The 21,761-nt window shown below is 41.2% G+C and overlaps 1 protein-coding gene across 8 annotated transcripts in view; it reads right to left on the reverse strand.

The window, feature by feature from the left end:
• Nucleotides 1-21,761, reverse strand: part of PTPN13 (protein tyrosine phosphatase non-receptor type 13) — a 190,446-nt gene that overhangs the window by 71,009 nt on the left and 97,676 nt on the right. For all 8 annotated transcript variants that reach the window (XM_026660490.2, XM_026660493.2, XM_026660494.2 and 5 more), the window contains exons 7-8: nt 16,741-17,304; nt 1,160-1,255 (exon numbers count right to left, since the gene is read on the reverse strand). In XM_026660490.2, the coding sequence (XP_026516275.1) occupies nt 1,160-1,255; nt 16,741-17,304 (660 nt within the window). The remainder of the gene's footprint in view (nt 1-1,159; nt 1,256-16,740; nt 17,305-21,761) is intronic.

Raw genomic sequence — 21,761 nt, forward strand, 5'->3', positions numbered from 1 at the left:
ATGTGCGTGTGTGCGGTGTGTGTAAAAAAGGGAAGAGAGCTCAGGGGGGAAGGGCATGTGTGTGTGTGTAAAAAAGGGAAGGAAGCTCGGGGGGAAGGGTAGGGAGGCAGGAGAGTGATGGCTGGAAGCGGGGGCTTCTGCTCCAGGAGGCCTCTTGCTCCTCAGCAGCTCTGCCCCCTCCTACCAATCAATGCCCCTACATGCTGGGCAAATTTCATAGGGGCTCACCCTGCTGTGAGAAATCTCAAATTGCAGCCAGCTGGCTGCTCTGCTGCTGAAGAGCCAGGCTCTGTAGTCCTGCAGCCAGGCTTTCATCCACAGGCCCCAATCAATCACCCTCATCCCCACCTTCCCTGTGGGGACAAGAGGGAATTCCCCATGTGCCTCCATCTCCCAGCCCTGTAGGGGCCAGACTGCAACTTCGGAAGGGCAGAAAGTGCCTGGGTAGGGGCCCTTTCCTCTCAGGGCTGAAGTTGCAGGCTTTGTAGACACTCTGAACTCGCCCTGTGTATGAGCATCTTTTTGGACAAGAGGCGCTCTGACGGCACAATACGGAACTTCATGAATTCGCCTCAGTAGCTTGAGCTGTGCGACTCAGGGCAATCTGGAGGCTAGGCCAAGTAGAAAGCCAGCCAGCTGCACACCAGATGGGAAGGCAGCACCCATCTGCACAGCCACACTGCACAACACACTACTAAAGAAAATTACTTTGTTGGCATGGTCAGCGAGTGCTACTCATCATTACAGCTGAAAGCAGGCGTTTTTTGTAGTGGGTATTACAAAGAACAACAAAGGTATTTACTTCAGGACAATTGGAAGAGAGAGAAAATAAATGTGCGAAACCTTGAGAGAGTAAATCACTTGCTGTGATTGCATAAACAAAGCCGGAACAAAAAGTCAAATTGGTAAATGACTAATTAGCAGTAAAATATTAGCGGTTTGAATTGAAAAACTTTGTGCGGTGCTGGCTATATTATATACTTCCCTGTCACAAAGTCTTTCAATTCAAACTGCTAATATTTTACTGCTAATTAGTCATTTACCAGTTTGACTTTTTGTTTTCTGCGTACTCATTGGATTTTGTTTTAAATCTTCCATGTGTGTGCATTTGTTTACTTTCTTTTGAGTTGGTCTTTATTTTATTTGTCACAGTTCTTACCTTGCCTGAAATCTGGCTCAGAAGAAGTAATCGATGGACTTTCACTGGAGGTACTATAGACATCACTGTAGTAAGATTTGTACCTTCTCAAAGGTTCTAAAAGTTGAAAGCAAAGTGTTAGGAAAGCAAAGACGCAAAAATTCTTAGGCAAAATCAAATGTGAATAAGTATTTTAAGCGACCCCCTCAGAACATCTAAACATTTCTGTGGCCACAGTTTTAAAACATAAGAACAGTCACCGAATATTGTGCTGCCCCATCCTGCCTGAATATCCTCCTTGATCCTGCACACTATTCAGTCCCCCTTCCCTCCTTCTAATCTCTCAGCAGATCCCCTCTTTCCAAACTCTCTTCTACAATGACTCTCACATTGAACTTATCATTGTTAGTTCAATTAAAGCCAAAGCTAGACAGTACTGAGTACAATGGGGCCTTTCTGGGGGGAAGGGGACTCTTAGACATTTCTGTAATAAAAACAAAATAATATGTATTAAAATATTATTGTGGCAGAGTGGGATATGATGGTATGTACTGTATTTTATACGACGTGTGGAAATACTGGCACTGAGGTTTCCCTAGTCTGGTCGTGTACTGCATCCCAGACAGCTGCCCTGTGCCTGAGACAGGATTTTTTTTTTTACATCATGTTGAAGGACCATCATGGAGCAATCTGGGGTTATCTCTTTGAATGAGCCAACTACTGGACCACCCCCATGACATAATGATCCTTCAACATGAAAGCCCACCAGGGACAGGCAGGGAAAGCATGACTGGTGGATCAGGAGCTTCTCAGTTTGAGCACATGGCACAGAAAAGGGTGGTTTTTCACAGCAGGGTCTGCTCTGTGCAGGGGGCCGACCACCATGACACACAGGAGAGAGGGCAGGAGGGATGCTGCCCGGCCTGAAACACAGAAAAACTTCAGACTCATAAACAAGGTGAGCTCGGACTAGAAGAGGGTGTGTCTCAGGACTTTGTCCGTTTCAATTATCTGTAACTCTGCAGTGCTTTAAGAGTAAAGTCAGTGAAATTAAGAAATTCCCTCACTAAGCCTGTGTTCTTTGCTTTCCCGCTACACACCTTGTCTCTGAAGAGGTTAAATGAGTAAGTCCAGAGTGCTCACTGTGATAAAGCTGGCAGATGTTAGTTATCTCCTGGGGATAGTTCAGGGTATGTGTTTGATTTTTACTTTAGGCTTTAGAATTTGTTAATTTCCATTAAACATAGAATTTTAATAAATCCCTCAGATTAGGAGCAGCTCATTATTCTATTTAATAAGCAATATAACATTAATGTTACATCTACATAGTATTATTTTCCCTGTGGTGTAGTAATCACACGCTATTTCTTGTTTTCCTTCAACAGTGTTCAGAATAAGATTACTGTCTTTACCATAAACCATGACTGATCTAGACTTACATCTCTCATCTGTGTCTCACTCTCACATTGAAGTGTGCTCCAGCAAAGCTCAAATAGTTTCTCTGATTGAAAGTTAAATAAATAAAATCTTCCTAGTTCAAATGGCTTGGCATAAGGGATGTGGGGAGGGTGGTATGAAGAACTGAGAAGAGTATTCAATTAATACTGGTTCAGACTGATTTAAACGTATACATCAGGCTTAAAGAAAAGATTCTACTTCCTTAGCCCAAATGTCAAAAATATACTTTTTTCCTCAAAAAAGTTAACTACCCTCAATTTAATACGAACTCCTTAAAGAGAGAGAGTGCACAAGTCTTTTTAGTCTTTTTTCAAAAGGACAGAGCAACTCAGTTCATCCCAGCTGGTTGCCTGAATATAGAAAAATAATGAGTTTAACAAGATTTCTGTATATTACAATCAGTAACATTTAGCTATTTCACACATAGTAACCAATTATAGCAACACTCATAGCTCATGTTAAGCAACGGATTCGAAGACAGAAAATTGCAGAGTTTTCTGCCTCAATAGTTTGCAAGGAGTGGATCTAGTGTTTCCGATACAGTAACTGTTATACATAGTCCTGCAGCATTATAAGATTCAAAGGGATACTGGGTCAGGTAGTGTTGACCCAATATGTTGACCATGTTTTAAAAACAAACTTCACTAAATACTAACATACCAATATTCCTGTTGGGAAGGCTTTCCTGCAATTGAGAACAACAACTACAATAATAATAAATCTGTGAAAATATTTCTTATTTGTATATACAACATTCTCATCAGTATTTGCTACCTAAGCACTGCTGCATTGAATGCATGAGAACCAGAGAGGGAAAGAGACTAGTTTGCAAGGTAAATGAAATGTAAGAAATACAAAATGCCATGAATAGAGAAAAGAAAGATTCTGCAAGTTGTTCTGTGCAGGCAGATTTTGTCTGGGGTTGTAACAAGTCCACTTGTCTATGCTTCAAGCAAGACTTCAGTCTGATGAGGCTGGCAGAGCTACTGTACCAAAAAACTGGTACCAAAACACTGAACTGCAAACCACTGCCCTCTTATCAGTAGCTTGTTCATTATAGATTTTCAAGTGTGTTAAGCTGACTCCAGGGGGGGAAATTAAAAGGTTTTAATAGTCCATCTGGTCAATAATCTGGGTTTCCCAAACTGAGAACTGTGGCTCGGAGGAGTATAAAAAGGAGTTATTGGGGGTGAGGAAAGGGTGTCACAGGGTATATACACATTTGCAAAAAAATAATTTTCAAAGGATAAAAACCAGATACACAAGGTAAGGCTTGCAGTGGTGTTTTCCTTTAAGGGACAGCAGAATGTAGGGCTTTATTGCTGATTTGGCCTGTTAGAAGGAGTTAAAACTCAGCAGCAAACTAGTGGGCACACTCATCAGCCACAGAAGACAGAATAAGGCTCCAACCACCATTTGGTCTAGGTCTCTTTCTTCAAGGCTGGTTTTATTAACAAAATATGCAAAAAGCTCAAAATAATGCCAGCACTGGGTGAGAGGGGCCAGGCTGCCCCACCTTTCACCAGCTGGCAAGGGAAACTCTTTCCCCACAGGCCACAGCCCCTGGTGCATGGGGAGCCCGCCAGGGCTGGGGAGGGTCACGTTAAGGCAGGATGGGGAGTAGCTGGAGAGTGCTGCTCTTTGGCTATACCCAGCTGGCGTATGGTCCCTGGATTCAGGGCAGGGAATCAGAACTGTCCGCGGTTAGTTCTCAGCTTCATTTCCCCCTCTGCTGGGTTGTCCTGAGTGGCTGTGCGCTGGGAGGGATCCCACCTTTCCTAGGGACTCCGCTAGGCTCAGGTAAAGCCAGTTGGGCTCCTATCCTGTTCTCCATGGGGCTCTTATAGCCAGAATTACTCTCCCATTCCTCCCTCTGCAACCTAGCATGCGGGCAGACCAGCAGTGAGGAAGCTGCTAAGCAGTTGCAGAAGAGAGGAACAGCAGCTTCTTCCAGCACTGCCAACTCACACCAGAGCTGTTCCTGGCCTGGGGCAGTAGGTGAAGCAGTGATGGGAAGCCGCTGAGGAGGCTGCACCCCTTGTCACCTCCCTATGGTGACAGGGCTGATCCAGATGCTTCAGTTTGAGGCATCCTCAAAGGTCATAGACTGGACACCTCTAGATTGTAAATTTGCTTACACTACAGTATAATAATAATATAGTGGATCCAGTATACAGTAATACTGGGCAAAATCATGAAGTCCTTTTCTCAAGTCCTTACTCAGGCAAAATTCCCATTGACTTCAATGGACCACATTTGGATTTAACTTGGGAGTGGAATGGGAGTTTTGCCTGAATAAGTAAAAACCAGAGTTTCAAATTCAAGCCTCAGCTCCTGGCATCATCTGATTGATTATGTGAGAATCTTAGCTTTCATTTTAAAAATGAAAGCAAGTTTCAAAGGACTGTACTCCACAAACCCCTCAGGCTAGAAAGTCTTCACACCATGTCCCTCTGAAAGGCTCAAAACCAGAAACAAATAGAAAGAACCCAAAGTTTATTATATTTGAAAATATCATGATTCTGGGGGGGTCCAACTTGTGAGTTTTGAATGCCTGGAGTTAACAATGTTGAAATACTGAACAGAGACTTCTGGATTAAGCCCACTCTGCAGTAATATTCACGTTACAGTAGAATGGATAGTGTAATGATTTGTGTTTCTTGTATAAACGAATGCAATATTGTAATGTTTAGATTTCAGTGTTGTAACTAGGGTGGAGTCTCCTAATAACCATAATGTCTCAATCATTTAACATCTTAGTAGATCCACCTTGAATTAAAATGTCTTATAAACAGACCCGGTGAGCTGTTAATGAAACTGTAAGTTACAACAAGGAGCAGCCACAATCCAGCAGTGAACAAAGTAGTATGGCTTGCAAACCAGTGCTCAGGTTGATCTGTATTTGGTTTGTACTTTTTCAAGCTGCCTGTCAAAATCAGCAAAGCACAACCTTACAGGCACTTAACACTAATACGACACATCATTTACCCAAGGCAAGATATGCAAGCCCAGGCAAGTAACATACAGAAAGGCTCATCCCAGCCAACTGCACAACAGAAATTAAAGACCCACATTTAGCCTGGAATTTTGTCATCCTGAACACATGACTCAAATTACAGAGATACAGGTTTTCAAATGCAGTATTACACAAATTACTGGCTTTACAAAGGATAGAGAGAAGGAGGAAGAGAGTGAGAGATGGGGGAGTTAAACAAGTATTGCAGAGGGAAAAAAACCTTTTTTTTAAGAAAGATGGCTAAACCATTTCAAAAGACTATTATTTAATAGGAAAAAAATTCAATACGTAGTGAGTTCTGCCCATTTTTCCCTTTAAAGGGGGACAGCCAATTTAAATACGGCCCAAATTAAAATTGTGTAAAAAACCCAAGCTTTTATAAAACTTAAGGCCATTAGAAAGGTTTCCATAAGTTTTTTTAAAAAATATTTCAATGAAAGCATCCCATTGCAGTGTCTGAAACCCAAATATTGAAAGTGAAATCGGGCTATAAAGAAAAGCAAAATCAACTTCCCTGAATTTTCACTGTTCAAATCAACAAAAATGCAAAAAATTAACCAAAGAACATAAAGTGACAAATAAGTCAGATTTTAAAGATTTTTACTCTTTCAATAATTTAAAGGGCTATTAAGAAATAAATATGTTAATTTAAAATAGATAAAGCCCAATTCTGTTCCCACTGAAACCAACAGCAAAACTTCCAGAAACTGTAAAGGTGCATGATATTTAAGACGAGTGTTTCCTTTAAAAAACTGACAAAATACCTGTCACTTCTTTTCTGTTGCAACCATGAAGTTGTCGAAATAATTCTACACTTATGTTAGCACACATTATTACGAAGGAAATGCTGAAGCTGGCCCTTGTGCCCAGCCACACAGATATGATTCAGAAATCCTGTGATTTAAAATTATCGTCTTTTTTCCCCCGCCGTAAGAAGCCAATTTACAAAATATTTGTGGAATTCTTTATGTAAGTGAATGAAACATTATCTCCAACATATAAAATCATTTTATTTTTCCACTCTTCAGCCACTAAGATATAATTTTTGAACACTGGTCTAACACAAAATTCAACCCTCTCCATACTGGACATACCAATTGTGACAATCCATTTGACCAGCACTAACTTTTTTAAACCATTCTTAAGCATGAGGATTACACGTGTAGTTGTGAGATGTCTGAACAGGGCCTTTTTTGCTGTTACACGCAAACAATACGTTACATTCCTCATTTATAGCAAACTCTCAGATCTCCTGCTAACTAAACCTATGTACAATAGAGTAACTGAAGGATTGGAAGACAAAATATGTATTTCACTGCCTTCGTAAGATTAGTTCATAAAAGGATCCAACTGTTTAGTCTATAGCTGAATGGTGTTGACATTTTTGTGGGGAACCTCCCAGCCAATTCATGAACATTTTTATTCCAACCCCAGCCACCTTTCTGACCAGCTCCAGATTAGACCAGAGGTTTCCACTGTGCAGTCTGTGGCGCTTTGGTGGTCTACAGTGCACTTGCTGGTTGTCTGCTGAGAGCTGTCTGGACACATGGGGCTTCTTCTCCTTGTTTCAAGCTGCTACAGCACATTAAAAGACATCTTAAAGAGAGATTTAAAATGTTCCTAATATCACTCTTCCATTTCCTGTAGTTGCTACAGGGAAGTTATACAAACACAGACTGGATAAATCAGGTGGGTCTTCAGAATCAGAAGTGGAGTGACATTGGTTTCTGAGATAGCTATACTGAAACTCTGTATTGAACTATGTAATTCAAGAATACCAGATTAAGGCCATTACAGTGGACAGTGTAACTACTTTGCACATTTTGAAAGAAAATAGAAACGCAAAGGTATATAAAATGGAGATGGGCCCAGAAACGAAACCTGAGATCCAACCTCTCTTCCACAAAAAAAATGGGGAAAGGGTTCATTATCTGAATGGGAATCTGAATTTTGCAGCTCACACCCACCTGTAAAACCCATCTTTAAAAATTAGCAACAATGCAAGTACTATTTCTCATTAATATCCTCACTCCGCATGGGAATGATTGACATACGTGACAAAACCCTTCCTTCAACTTTCACATTGTGTGTTTCAACTTCTGCATCACCCCACTCAACACTGCACCTAAAACTGCAACTCTCAAGGGCAAGCTGATAAAAAGATTGTAATGTGATGAGTCTATTTCATTAACAAGGTGCGGTTCATGCTCCTGCATGAAAACATTTCAGTTGCACAACTCATCAACTCAAGCATTTAATCAGCCACGCTCACAGGTAAGAGGACTGTAGCATCAATGGTGCAGTTTCACAGAATACTTTGCCTGGATTCTTGTTTTCATTGCAAATGCCAAAAGTTCAAAAGCTCAGCGAGAGTAATAAGAGTAAAATATCTTGATATTAGGTACAAATGAGAAACTAGTAATTCTGGTGTGAAATAGGTTCACTTAAGTACTCCTTATTTACTTAACCACACTAAAGGAAACCAGTTTTATCCAATTCTCCTCCCAACAGTGAGGAGTAGAGCCAAAGAAGTGTGGATTAGTCCTTTGGCTTTTTGGAGGCAGAGTGCTGCTCCAACTGAGCTGCTATTCTCTTACAGAAGCAGAGCACCGCAGAAGCAAACCCACCTATATGCAGTATTGCTAATTTCAAATAATAAACAAATTTGAGTAGGGCCACAAAAATCATGAGACTGGCTTAAAATCATGATTTTAAAAACTCTGGATTCTTCTCATTTGCCTTCTGGGTTTCAAGCCTTTATGGGTCATGTTCTTCCAGCTCTTCTCTACAATCAGGATAGCTAGAAACTTTCATGTTATAAAAAGTAAGCTGAGATTCTTGTGTTATCACATGACTCCAGAAGCTGGGGCTTTAAGAAAAAAATCCTGTGTCACAAGACTCACAAGAAAATTGTGAGAGCTGGCAGTAGTCTGTGTGAAAGCAGCCTAAGAGAGCTTCCAACACCATGGAAAATATCAGAGGGGCCACAGAAGTAGTTTACTAGTTAATGGGTGAAAGCCTAAAGGTATCATAAAAAGTTTTGTTTTACTATGGTAGGTTGAGAGGGGAAAATGGTGGTGGAGCCAGGGAACAGACTGAAAATAAGGGAAAGGTGTAATGAAAGAGGGCAGAATGAATGACAGAGCAAGAGGGGCAGGGGGAAGGACAGAGAAGAGAACTCAGTGAGAGGAGGAAGAGACAGAGACCAGACTCCTAGCCATACAAAATGTTGTCAGTCACACCTAGTGGTTGTTTCAAGAAGACACTGAGAAGCACAAAGGGAGGGCCAGATCAACTGGGATAAAGGTAGAAAAATTGAAAATAAAAGAGAGAGGGAAGAACTGAAGATGGCTGTTCGGATTCTTTAGCATTCAAATGCTTCCAGATTGCACATTTAACAAAAACATCCATGGGATGTTTTCTTAACTTTCCTAGCCTCTCCATACCTGGATTCAGCAAGATCAACTTCTGCTATTCAGGATCCCTGGTCTCTGTCTTCCCTGCCTCCCCATTTCATCCACAGTATGCTACAACACCAGTGCTTATCTGTACTTCCCTACTTTTGTGCCACAAGATCCCTTCAGTGCATAAGCAAGGAGATTCCTGGCACCCCCTCTGCATCCCATTTAAAACATCAGCTTGGTACTCCAGAATTTTGAAGACCACCATCACCCTACCGTCGATACTGCTGAGAGAGACATGCATATTAATCATAGCAATAAAGCAGTTAATTTTTTATCATGTTTAGCCTTGAAAATGGTAATTAAACACAAGCAAAAAGTCAACACATAAAAGGACGGGGGAGGGCACAAATAGACTAACACTGAAACGTCACCAAACTACAGCATGCTATACTGCCAGACCCAATCAGGGGCAGGTCTGGGATCTAAAAACCAAAGTCAGCTTTAGAGCTTTCAGAAGATACCATCAGTTTCATAGTTAAGAAAGTGGTGAAAGTGAGGGGTGGAGAGGAACACACAATGCTAATCATGCTCTTTGAACAGCAAGCAGTGCTTGCAAAAAGTACAGGGTAAATGACATTTCCCACTCTGTATGAGGACGCTTGCCTGTAGGTGCCAAGCAACGATTGCTAAGTTTCCAGAGAACAACACAACTAATCTATTCGCTTTGCAAAGAAGAATTTACTGCTCAGCTTCATAATGTATTATAACTTCACAACTGGAAATCCCAGGACTGCTCGGAGATCACAAAAAGAAAGGTACAAACTGTAACACACTAAAAGATGTCCTAACACTTGAGAAACAGCAGACATATAAGGACAATGAATATGTACACTGCAAACATCTCCTTTCCACCTCCCCACTCTCTGCTAGCCTCTGTGCTGTTGAGGAGGACGAAAGTCTTGGGGAAGGAGAACATCAAGCTGGAGCAGAGAGAAACAATCCCATAGTTGGGACCCTCCTTCCAGATGATGTCACGGAATCCTCTCACACTGAGGATACCTCTCCAGGGGAGAGGAGAGGACCCCTTTTATTAGGAAGAGATGGGTAACAGCAATGAGAGATATGATAACTAGAAATACAGGGTTTGTAATGACTGGGAGAACCACATGCTGAAATGCCTGCTAGGGGCAAAGGTTGCGGACCTCTTGAGACATGTAGACAGACTTACGTGCAGTGCTGCGGTTGTGGTTCATGTAGGCACCAATGATATAGGGAAAGTTAGGGGATATATCCTGGAGGCCAAATTTAGGCGGCTAGGTAAGAGATTGAAGTCCAGGACCTCTATGGTAGCGTTCTCTGAAATGCTTCCAGTTCCACATGCAGGGCCAGTTAGACAGACAGAGCTGTAGGGTCTCAGTGAATAGATGAGATGATGGTTTTCAGAGGAAGGATTTAGGTTTATCAGGAACTGGGGACCCTTTGGGAAAGGAGAAGCCTATACAAGAAGGATGCGTTCCACCAAAACCAAAATGGAACCAGATTGTTGGCATTTAAAGTTAAAAAGAGGCTCAAACTACATGAAAAAAAAAAAAAAAAAAAAAAAAAAAAAAAAAAAGTAGGAGGACCAAAAAAAAATGCCACCATGGCTAAATAACAAGTAAAAGAGGTGGTTAGAAACAAAAAGGCATCTTGTAAAAACTGAAAGTCAAATACTACTGAGGAAAATAGAAAGGAACTCTAGCAAGTCAAGTGTAAAAGTATAATTTGGCAGGGCCAAAAAGAATCTGAAGAGCAACAGCAAAAGACGCAAAAGTAAATAGCAATTTTTTGGAAGTATATCAGAAGCAGGAAGCCTGCCAAACAATCATTGGGCCACTGGATAACTGAGGTGGGAAAGGAGCATTCAAAGAAGACAAAGCCGTTGCAGAGATGCTAACTGAATTCTTTGCAGACTACGTGAAAGAGATTCCCACACCTGAGCCATTCCTTTTAGATGACAAATCTGAGGAACTGTCCCTGACTGAGGTGTCAAGAGAGGTAGTTTTGGAAATATGAAATTGCAGAACTACTAATTGTGGTATGTAACCTATCACTTAAATCAGCCGCTGTAACAGATGGGCTGTGGATAGCTAATGTAACACCAAATTTTAAAAAGGGCTCCAGTGACAATGCTGGCAATTACAGGCTGGTAAGCCTGACTTCAGTGCCAGGCAATTAGTTGAAACTACAGTAAAGAACAGAATTATCAGAGACACAGATGAAGACGATATGTTGGGGGTCTTGTAAAGGGAAATCATGCCTCACCAATCTATGAAAATTATTTGAGGGGGTCAATAAACATGTGGAAAGGGGTGATCCAGTGGATATATATTTGAACTTTCAGAAAGCCTTTGACGAGGTCCCTCACCAAAAGCTCTTAAGCAAATAGGCAGTCATGGGATAAGATGGAAGATCCTCTTATGGACCAGTAACTGGTTAAAAGACAGGAGACAAAGCGTGGGAATAAATGGTCAGTTTTCACAATGGAGAGAGATAAATAGTGGGGTCTCCCAAGGATCCGTACTGGGACAAGTGCTTTCAATATATTCACAAACGATCTGAAAAAAAGGGGTAAACAGCGAGGTGGTAAAGTTTGCAGATGATACTAAACTACTCAAGATAGTTCAGTCCAAAGCTGACTGTGAAGAGTTACAAAAGGAATCTCACAGAACTGGGTATCAAAATGGCAGATGAAATTCTATATTGATAAAGGCAAAGTAATGCACATTGGAAAACATAATTCCAACTATACATACAAAATGATGGGGTCTAAATTAGCTATCACCACTCAAGAAAGAGATCTTGGAATCATTGTGAATAGTTCTCTGTAAACATCTCCTCAATGTACAGTGGCAGTCAAAAGAGTGAACAGAATGTTACGAACCATTAGGAAAGGGACAGATAATAAAATAGAAAATATCATAATGCCACTATACAAATCCATGGTACACCCACACCTTGAATACTGTGTGTTTTTAGTGTTCATAATTGGATCATGTATACTTGAATTCAGAGAAGATTTTCCTCCCCCCTCCCCCAATCTTCTAGCTAAGCACCTTGACACTCAACAACTATCTAAATTTTCATTAGAATAGAAAAGTGAAATGACCTTATATCTGAGCTGAACATAATACTGCAAGTTAATGAACTAAGCACCTTGCACGAGTTATCCTTAACAAGTTTATGAAGTTAAACTTGAAACATTCCGTTTCAAAACCCAACTGCATAGTTTAATATAATGCAGCCTATGTGGTCTGCAACTTTTTGCAAGCTTCCGTATTACAGTGCTGCTATAATTAAGGTTTTGTTAGCCTTTCCACTATAAGCCCTATTTTTAAAGAGTTTGTAATTTGGTTGTCAAATGTGTTCTGAGTGAAAACTTTGAACACCAGATCCTATGCGTGGGAACATTTTTTTTAAAAAACCACATTCAACCCATTAAGTTACATGAACAACACAAAAGTTTCTCAGCTTAACTCAAAATAAGATAGATTTAAAAGTAAGATGTGGCTTTTTGTCGTCTTAAAGTTCCTTTGTGATGCGAAAAGAAAATTATATTCAGCACAGTTTAGTCTACACTAAGATCTAATGCCTTTTTGTAATTTGAGACAAAAGAAAAAAAAGAAAAGCAGAGATTTATTGACCTGCATATCCCCCCAAACATTTCAAATCCCCCCCAAAACAGGTCTTGCAAATAGACACTTCTTCCCAGCCAGGCCCCTGTAACACACGTCTTCCTACAGCACTATAGTTCTACCTTTTGGCCAGCATCAAGGATCTGTTCCTTCGTGCTAAATGCCCTCATTATTGAGATGCCCTTTCCTCCCCATAACATCTTTCTCTAAAGGTGGAACATCATCATTTTCCAGCACCCCCTTCCTTCAGGTCACTCTGAGCCAGGTGTGAAGATGTGATGATCTGGGAAGGAGAGAGGACACTGCACCCCCTTTCTCTGGATCCTCTCACGCTTTCTTCTTTCTGGGCAGTTCCTTTCTAACCTGAGATCAGCCTCCTACCTGTCAGCTATGTGATGTTCCATGGGAAAGAGTCAGACAGCCATCTATGAGGTGCTGACCTAAGCCATTGCTATCTGCTTCCAAAGGATGGATAACACATTCTACCTGAGCTTCCCAGTGGATCAGTAGCTTCACCTATGCACTGCCCCGGAACTACCTCAAAAAGCTGCGCCTGCATTTAGGTTCATGTACCCATTCCAAGTGCACTTCAAAATACTACCACCATATTTGAAAGATGTAAAGCATCTGCCTAGCAAAGAGAGATTTCAAAAGTGGTTAACAATGGTAGTGTACTATATAACTTACTTGCACGCGATTACGTACACCTCTTCGACAGAGTAAGCAAGTAAAAGACACAAATCCAGCACTCTCTCTCTCCAACCCCTAAACTCTTGTCATACACTTTAAGGGTCTAACCTATTTTAACAACGGGCAAGATACTGTATGATATAGTAAGAAACGTGGAGAGTAAAAGAGGAACACAGGAAATGAAAAGAGTAGACATAGTTCATATTTTATGAAATGTTTGCTTCATACAAAATAAGTCAGAAAGGAGTGTGTAACATTCAACAGACTTCTCATGCAAGTTATAAACACAGATGAAGTGTGCCTCTAAAAACCCTTCACACTCCAACTTGGTAAAAGATATTCCTCACCAAAAACCAATGGAGAGTAGGTTTTATTGAGAATTCATATTTAAAACAAGATTTTAATCCAGTACTTTGTGAATAACAGACATACACAAAAACCAGAACAGCAAAAAAAATGAAAAGCCATATTATTGAAGACTTGTTTCTCAAAATGACTTCTCTAAAAATTCCGCTACACCCAAAAGCAAAGCTTTCCTTTGGCCAAGGACTACGTGTGATAAATCAATGCCTAATGATGTTATTTCACAATTCTTTTTAAGGGGAATGTAAAACGTGCATGTCACAAGTCAGGCCTTTGCTGGAAACTGTCTTACAACCTGTTCTATCAAATAGCTATTGTGAATTCATAATGATGGCAAATGAGTCATTAATTATTGTCTACACCCTCTCAAAGTAAATTTGTCATTCAACAGCATTGAATAGGAAGCCAGCGTATCTGTTATCCCTAACTGCACTTTCACCCTTTCCTTACAGGAATCTAGTAGTTTCATACATTGGAATCATCTCAATAGTTTTCAGGTCACGGACCTACAAGGTTTTCTTCAGAATCACTAAACTGTCTGAATGGGAATGATAAATTCTTGCTCATCAGTTGGATTGTCTGTCTTTGGTTTTGTTGTTGTGCAAGATTAACATGCACAAAGCTGAGAGCTCTTAAAGGGTGGACAATTTATTATTTTCTTTACAGGGAGTGGCCTGCTCTTTGGTTTCATAAACTGCATACGTTCAAAGATTGATAGTTAAATTAATTCATATATTAGTCAGATTAGTGTAGTCTGGCTTTAAAAGTTTTCAAATAATATTGCCAGGGATAGTGACATTTCAAAATTAAGGAAGTGAGTGTGTTTAAAGGGAAAAAAGCCCTTTGTTTCAACATGACAAACCCTGAAAAAATAATGTAACTAGATGGCACAGCTTAGAAAGGACTGATGCTTTTTATTTTATATACTATAATTTTTGCACTTTTCTAGACAGAAATAAGAGATGATACAGTCTTCTTAAATTAAGATCCTTAAATGACAAAAGCCTTCAGTTACTACCTTAGTATATGCATTTCTAGTGGGACAGAGTCTAATTCCAGGTACACAGTGGTTATCACCAGGTATCTATTTTCACCCACTTTCATTCTATTGCTTTAAAAATGTAGCATTTATCAAAGATGCTAACTTGATAGGACGAGCGGGGCATTTCAAGCTTTCCCACACCATCCCTAACATGTCTCACCACTGACAGGCAAGAACCAATGGTAAGAGGATAGTTTGATCTCTACGCCTTTCAATCCTAAATCTCTACTGAGATGGCCAGAAGAGGTGCCGATAAGCAATCTTTGTGATTTAAGCCACACTTCAGAAAGGTGCATAACCATCTTGTCTAAATGGGGATGCGTTCCTGAAATAAGGCCTTAGACATGCCCACCAGAACCTGGACTGAAACAGCCATTTCACATAGGCAGTCTTAGAGCAGCCAGACCACAATGACTTTTCAACACTACAGACCTTCACAGTTTGATTCAAACCAGTAACCTAGCAGTGAAATCTTTGTATCTACACCTCTACTCCGATATAATGCGGTCCTCAGGCGCCAAAAAAATCTCACCATGTTATAGGTGAAGCCGCGTTATATCAGGGTAGGGAGAGGAACCGCTCCCAGCCCCAGCTCACCTCCACTCTGCCTCCGCCTCCTCCCTGAGCGCGCCGCCGCTGCTCCGCTTCTCCCTCCCTCCCTTCCTTCCAGGCTTGCCGCGCCAATCAGCTGTTTGGCCCAGCAAGCCTGGAAGAGGGGGAGGCGGAGAAGCGGAGCGGCGGCAGCGCGCTCAGGGGAGGAGGCGGAGATGAGTTGGAGAGGGGAGCGGTTCCTCTGCACCCCCCCTTACTTGCTGCGGCCCCCCCGCCCCAGCTCACCTCCGCCTCCTCCCATGAGCGCACCACAGCTCTGCTTCTCCTCCCTCCCAGGCTTGCCGCGCCAAACAGCTGATTGGTGTGGCATGCCTGGGAGGGAGGAGAAGCGGAGCTGCGGCACGCTCGTGAGAGGAGGCGGAGGTAAGCTGGGGTGGGGGGGCCCCGGGGAGCGCCACAGCAAGTAACGGGCGGGTGCAGAGGAACCGCCTGCGGTAACACGAATTCGGATATAACAAGATAAAGCAGCCCCATCCCCCGGAGCGCTGCTTTCCCGCGTTATATCCAAATTCGCGTTATATCGGACTGCATTATATCGGGTTAGAGGTGTATCTAGCTCTGAATATCAAATAAATATAGCTATTCTGTCTTGTGCATTAGGTGAGTTTACAAGCTATTCAGCAAAGCATGCTGTCGATTCAAGGTCAGAATTTGTCCCTTACTATTACTATTCATCCCTTACTTACACAACTAAACCCATGAAAACACTAGCAAGTTTTTAAAACAAAATATTGCAGCCACGCCTGTGGGGTTTCACATACAGATGATTTGACGACAAGTATCATGTCTACAGAGCCGATAAAAGAAAATGTTTTTCATATAAATGCTCAGTTAGCCCATGGATCTCACTGCCACTCAATACCATTGAGCCAACCTCTTAGCAAGATTCAAAAAAGGTTAACAAGATCATCCGAAGTTATTAATATACAACCAACCAATCAACCAAGAAGGTTGGAAGAGATGTAATCCCTTCTGCTTCAGGGTATAAACCAACTTCTCATTATTGGGAGTTAGGAAGACGCTTTCCCTGGAGGAAAGTTACTCCATAATTGTCTACTACAGGGCTTCCTGCAATTTCATCTGAAGCATCTGTTGTGGGGTAATGTCAAACAGGATACTCGCCTAAATGGGCGATTGGTCTGATCCAGTATAGCAGTAGCTCTATCCCTACTTCCGCACTGGCAGTAGCCATTCTAATTGCTTTGTCAGTTACTTAAAAACTGAAGAAAAGCAAAATCTCACCTCCTCCAAGAGGTGCTATAGAGATATTAACTTAATCAAATGGAGGAAGCCTCTGCATAAAGTAACCCCCTCACCAACAAAATGTAGAAAACCCCACTCACCTTCTACATTCATGGCTTCCCTCAGAGCCTGCAATTTCTTCTGTCTCTCTCTGATCCTGTCAAAGGCACACGATATTGCTGCAGAGGTTGATGACTCTGGCACCAGGCGCACTTGTTCCAGTTTTTGAGGGCCGAAGACATCCAGTGCTATGCTTCCATCAGAATATCTTGCTTCCTTGTTCCTAGTGGTAGTTGAAGTCCGTACTGTAACTGTCTCATAGTGATTGTTGTGTCTGTGAGACTCTGCAGAATGGTCTGTCTCAGTTGCTTTGTTAGTTGTACACAGCAAGTCTGTGGAGGAAGCCCAAACCTTCCGTTTGGGAGCACTGTCTGCTCCAACATTACTTTCCCCCCCCAAGTCATCAGTTCTGCACCGATAAGGACAGCAAGCATCTTCACGTCCAGAGTAGTAATCTGAGGATATGCTTTGGAAAAAATCTTCCTCGCCTTTTGCTCCTCTGATGGACAGGAATCCCATAGATTTACTAAGCCCTTTGTTCAGCATGGCCTGTTGAGAGAATTGAGCCTTTTGTACTTCTGATGCATCACCCGTTAAACTTCGTCCTGGAATGAGAAGAATCCATCATGTATGTACTGTCGGTTCAGGCACTGGAGTGCAACAAAAGTTATTGACTTTGTAAGCTATACACCATTTAAAAATGCAGCTTTTGGTTTATCGTGCAAATGCTGGAAAAAATACTTTAAAGGATTCCTCACTTAATAACCCAAAACAATGCTTATGTTATCAGATACTTTCCAACATTCATTTTCTTTGTTTCTGAAATATCCAACGGTGAATTCCTGGCCCAGTGGAGTTGGGTAACTAATAATATTTTAAAACATACAGAGTGAAATAAATGTTTTAACAGTTTTCTCCCATCACCAAATGATCTTTTGAAAATAATCTGAAACACTCCTGAAAATATTAGAGCTATAGTTTACAGAAATTCCCCCACCATGCTCTAAAGACATAATCCACATTTTTATTGCTTTATGACAAGTCTAGGTTTGTTCTACTGATTACCTGGATACACTACAGTATTGGCTGCAGTAGGAGATGACTATGTAACTTGGAATTTAAAAAAATCCTGGATCTTACAGTAATGACTATTTTTGGATGATGTTAGACTCTCTTGAGTTAACTTTCTGAACTTAAGATAGGCACTCTGATAGAGTTTTCAAGAACAGAGTAATTGTATGAGCTTTTATGCTTTACGTTAAGGTAGCATTTCAGGCAAGCAGGCTATTTTGAAATTACTTACAAATAATACTATCAAATGAGATATTTCTTCTACAAATGTACTTGGAAGAATGCTAAACTTTACTTAACCTCAATATCACCCCACTAGCTCTGAAAACTCACAGTGCAAGTAAAGGTTTTTGTCATGAATTTTCTGGAAACTATGGGCCCAATTTCACATACACCTACTACCAGGAGAAGTACCTACAACCATAAGTAACCACACCAAAATCCTTGGGATTACTCACCAATGCAAGCATTTTGTTAAATAACGCAGGCCCTGATCCTACAAACTACATGTTTGCGTATTTAAGTGCACGGCTACACTAGAGTTTACAGCAGTGCTGCTGCAGAAGCTTCTCCCACCAACATAGTGCTGTCTATGCTTATGATTTATTCACCCCCCGAGTGACATAAGTTATGCCGACTACACTGTAGTGTAGACAAAGTCTAAAAGGATCAAATGGCACTTGCTTAAAACTACCGTGTAAAGATTTAAAAATTACTAATATTCAAGAGGTAAAACTACTAATTACTAATATTCAAGAGGATCAGACAATGTCCAACTACTGTTACTCCTCTGTTCTGTACATCTTGATACAGAAACATTTGAAAACTTTCAGTACAAAGTTATGGAAATTTGAACAAAAAAACCTACTGTGTATTCCTAACATAGAGTAGCTTAGTCCCATGTATATTACAACTCCAGAAATATACTGCTAAAAACTACAAGGATGATGTCTACCTGAGGTGTATGCATATTATACATATTGATTTTCACCCCACGATAGCACCCCTGCTGGGAAAAAACGGATTGAAAAGAGTCTCTGGCGTGTAGTCAAGTCAATCCTTCTGCCAACCCAGCTAGAGATATAGTAGTGCACGTTGTCTCTCAGAGCGAACTTTTAACAATATCCCAGATGAGATATTAGCCTATATTTCTTCCCTCTGAGTCAGCCTTGAAGTCCTCTTCACAAAAGAAAACAATCCTAGAGCTCAAAGTAATTTGCTGCACTGAACCTTCTATTGTGAAAGACAGTTCTGGAATCTGAACTGCTGCCCTTTGTTAGAGAGTTGATCAACTCTCATCAAGAGCCACACTTGTGCATTAGGCTCCTGCTGAGCTTCCAGTGAGTCTATTACTTTTTATTGTATTTTATTGAGTGCTCTAAGAGTTTTTACAAACACTTTGAAAGCTCATTGATTTGCACCCCTAAGCTTTGACTGTCTACTCTTTTCTTGTTACCATTTTGGCCTGAATAAGACCTGGCATGATAAAATAAGTATTTCTTATCCTTGCAAAGTCATAACATTTTAGTGTTCTGAGCTTCAGAAGAGACTAAATGTCTTCAAGGCAGCACAAAAGCTGCTGTGTGTTCCAACTCGTTCAAAATACTAAAATGCAAGGCTTTGTCAAAGGGAGAAAAACATTCCAAAACTGACTGTTACACAACCCAAGTCAACATTCCAAAATTAGGGTTAAAGCCCTAAGCCTCAATTAAAAAAATAAAATAATCCATGGCTGGCCACCATCTTCCATGGGGCATCTGTTGATGATCTGTGCCACTGATTACCCAGAAGGCCCCTGCCTAGCTCAAATGTTCAATGGCTGTCTGTTAAGCTCAGTTTGCACATAAACAGCCTTCAAATGGTCATAGGCCACAATGCCACCACAAGTGAGTCTGCTGCTGCCAATGGCCCCTTCTCCCCACCCCACATTGTATGCAAACGTGGTTTAGGAAAGGGTGTAAATACTGCAGCAGATGCAAACGGGTGGGCACACTTTGGCAACACGTCAACTCAAACATTAGAAACATATTTCAATATTTTCACTATTTATTTAAGATTCTCGGTGTGAGGGGGAGAGACATCAAAGTGAAATCACCCACGTTACCATCCCCACCCCCAAAGTTTCAATTCTAAAAGTAAGATTTTTAGCTGGAAAAATTGCTTTTGCATTACTTCACCTTATTGTTTTACTTTCCAAATCAGACTGCCTAAACCGAAATTAAATGCATGCAGTAAATCTAGTGAAAGAATAATGATGTTAAAGGAAAATGAGGAGTACCTCTCCCTCCCCCCCCCACCAAAAAAAGGATGGCTATGACACCCATGTAACACTTTGACTATATTTCGGGACAACCTGTGAACCATATAGGCCCAATTCAAAAAAGTATCCCTGTTCAAGAATGCTTTCCTGAACTGGGGCCATAATAGCGAACACTGAGTCCAAGCATATTATAAACACCAATTAGGTTCCCACACAGCAGCAAGCATGTCTATTGTACATTGACGGAGCGTGCAGTAAGGGACCGTGACCTGTTCAAATATAGAAATGAGAAAGCTTGAGGGGGAGGAGCAGGGCATCAACCTCAAGCGTTGATTGTCTATTGTTGGGAGTAGGTGCTACAATACTCCCTACAATAGACTCCCAGCCAAGCCCTACTAGATGCTCAGTTTATACCAAAGGCTCAGCAAAGAGGAGACTAACTCCTGACCTCAGCATGTGGGGATGTTTCCCATTCCTTAACTCCCATGCCCACTTGATCTTTCCTCGAAAGGAGGAGCGAGTGCCCTAATCACTATCTCATCATCAGGGACTGGGAGAGTGCTCATGGCTGCAGCATTGCCACTCATTTGGTAATTATAAGGACAGGAGAGGAGAGGAGAGGAGCTGTCTTGACAGAAAGCAGTGCATGAAGTGGATGCTTGATAGATGCCCATTTCCACACTGCTATTTCATTCTGCTGATTGGGATGCTTAGAACACCATTTTTCCATGATTGACTTTTGCTGCCTGTGTTCGCCTTTAACATATGACCAAAGGGAAATCAGTGTTGGCCTTAGCATTTAGACATTAGGCTACAAAACAGTTTCACTCCAATCTCCTGTGATCACATCACGAAGCACAGGATTTTTGGGAACGACTGTGTAAATGTTTCTTTGCATCCCCATAAATCTTCAGTCTGCCACCAGGCCACCCTGTTGCCAGAGGAATGGAGAACCACCAGCTTACATTGAGGCCTGTACTGTAACACTGAGGTGGGGGGGGAAAAAAGTGAAGGTCTAAACTGGGAGGTTTTTGCACTTTGTTTGAATTTTAAGTATTTTTTCCCCTTTTCCTGCATTTCACTGTGGATCACAGAATAAACAGCAATATTATTGTAACGCAAGTGCTCAAAATATCACCCCTTTCCTCACAAGCTCACAGCTTTAGAAACATCATAAAGTTAAAAAAAAATCACTGCTCTTGCTCATTCCCTCCCTAGATCTCTTTATTCCTTTTTATTTCCTCCTGTTCCACAGCTCATTCTACATTATTTTTCTCCCTGCTATTCTCTTTCTCTGAAATGCAGCATCTTCCTTTCCCAGTCTCTTTTCTTCCCAATTCGTATTCATACTCTTCTCTCCACCCCCTTGTTCTCCCCTTAGTCTCATCTTTTGTTCCTCATCCCATCATTCTCACCTGGTCTCCTCACACTGTACCTTTAAGGTCTTCCCCACCACATACACACACTAATTCCAAATGAGCACTGACTGAACTAGTATATAATTCTTTTCAAGCAGCTGTTTAATAGTCATCACTACTGTGATGTAGTTATTAACCCCATTTTACAGATGGGGAAATTAGGTGACTTGGCCAAAGCCACAGAGGGATTCCAAACCAAGATGAGAATGCACTTGCTTAGGTCTGTAGACAATGCTGACCCTTACACATGACTGTGACTTTCTTATTCTCTATAGAAATGCTATTTTGAAACTACGTATATCAAGTTTCAGAG

The sequence above is a fragment of the Terrapene carolina genome, unplaced genomic scaffold (genome assembly GCF_002925995.2).
Source record: "Terrapene carolina triunguis isolate 2854851 unplaced genomic scaffold, T_m_triunguis-2.0 Scaffold789, whole genome shotgun sequence".
Classification (NCBI taxonomy): Eukaryota; Metazoa; Chordata; order Testudines; family Emydidae; genus Terrapene; species Terrapene triunguis.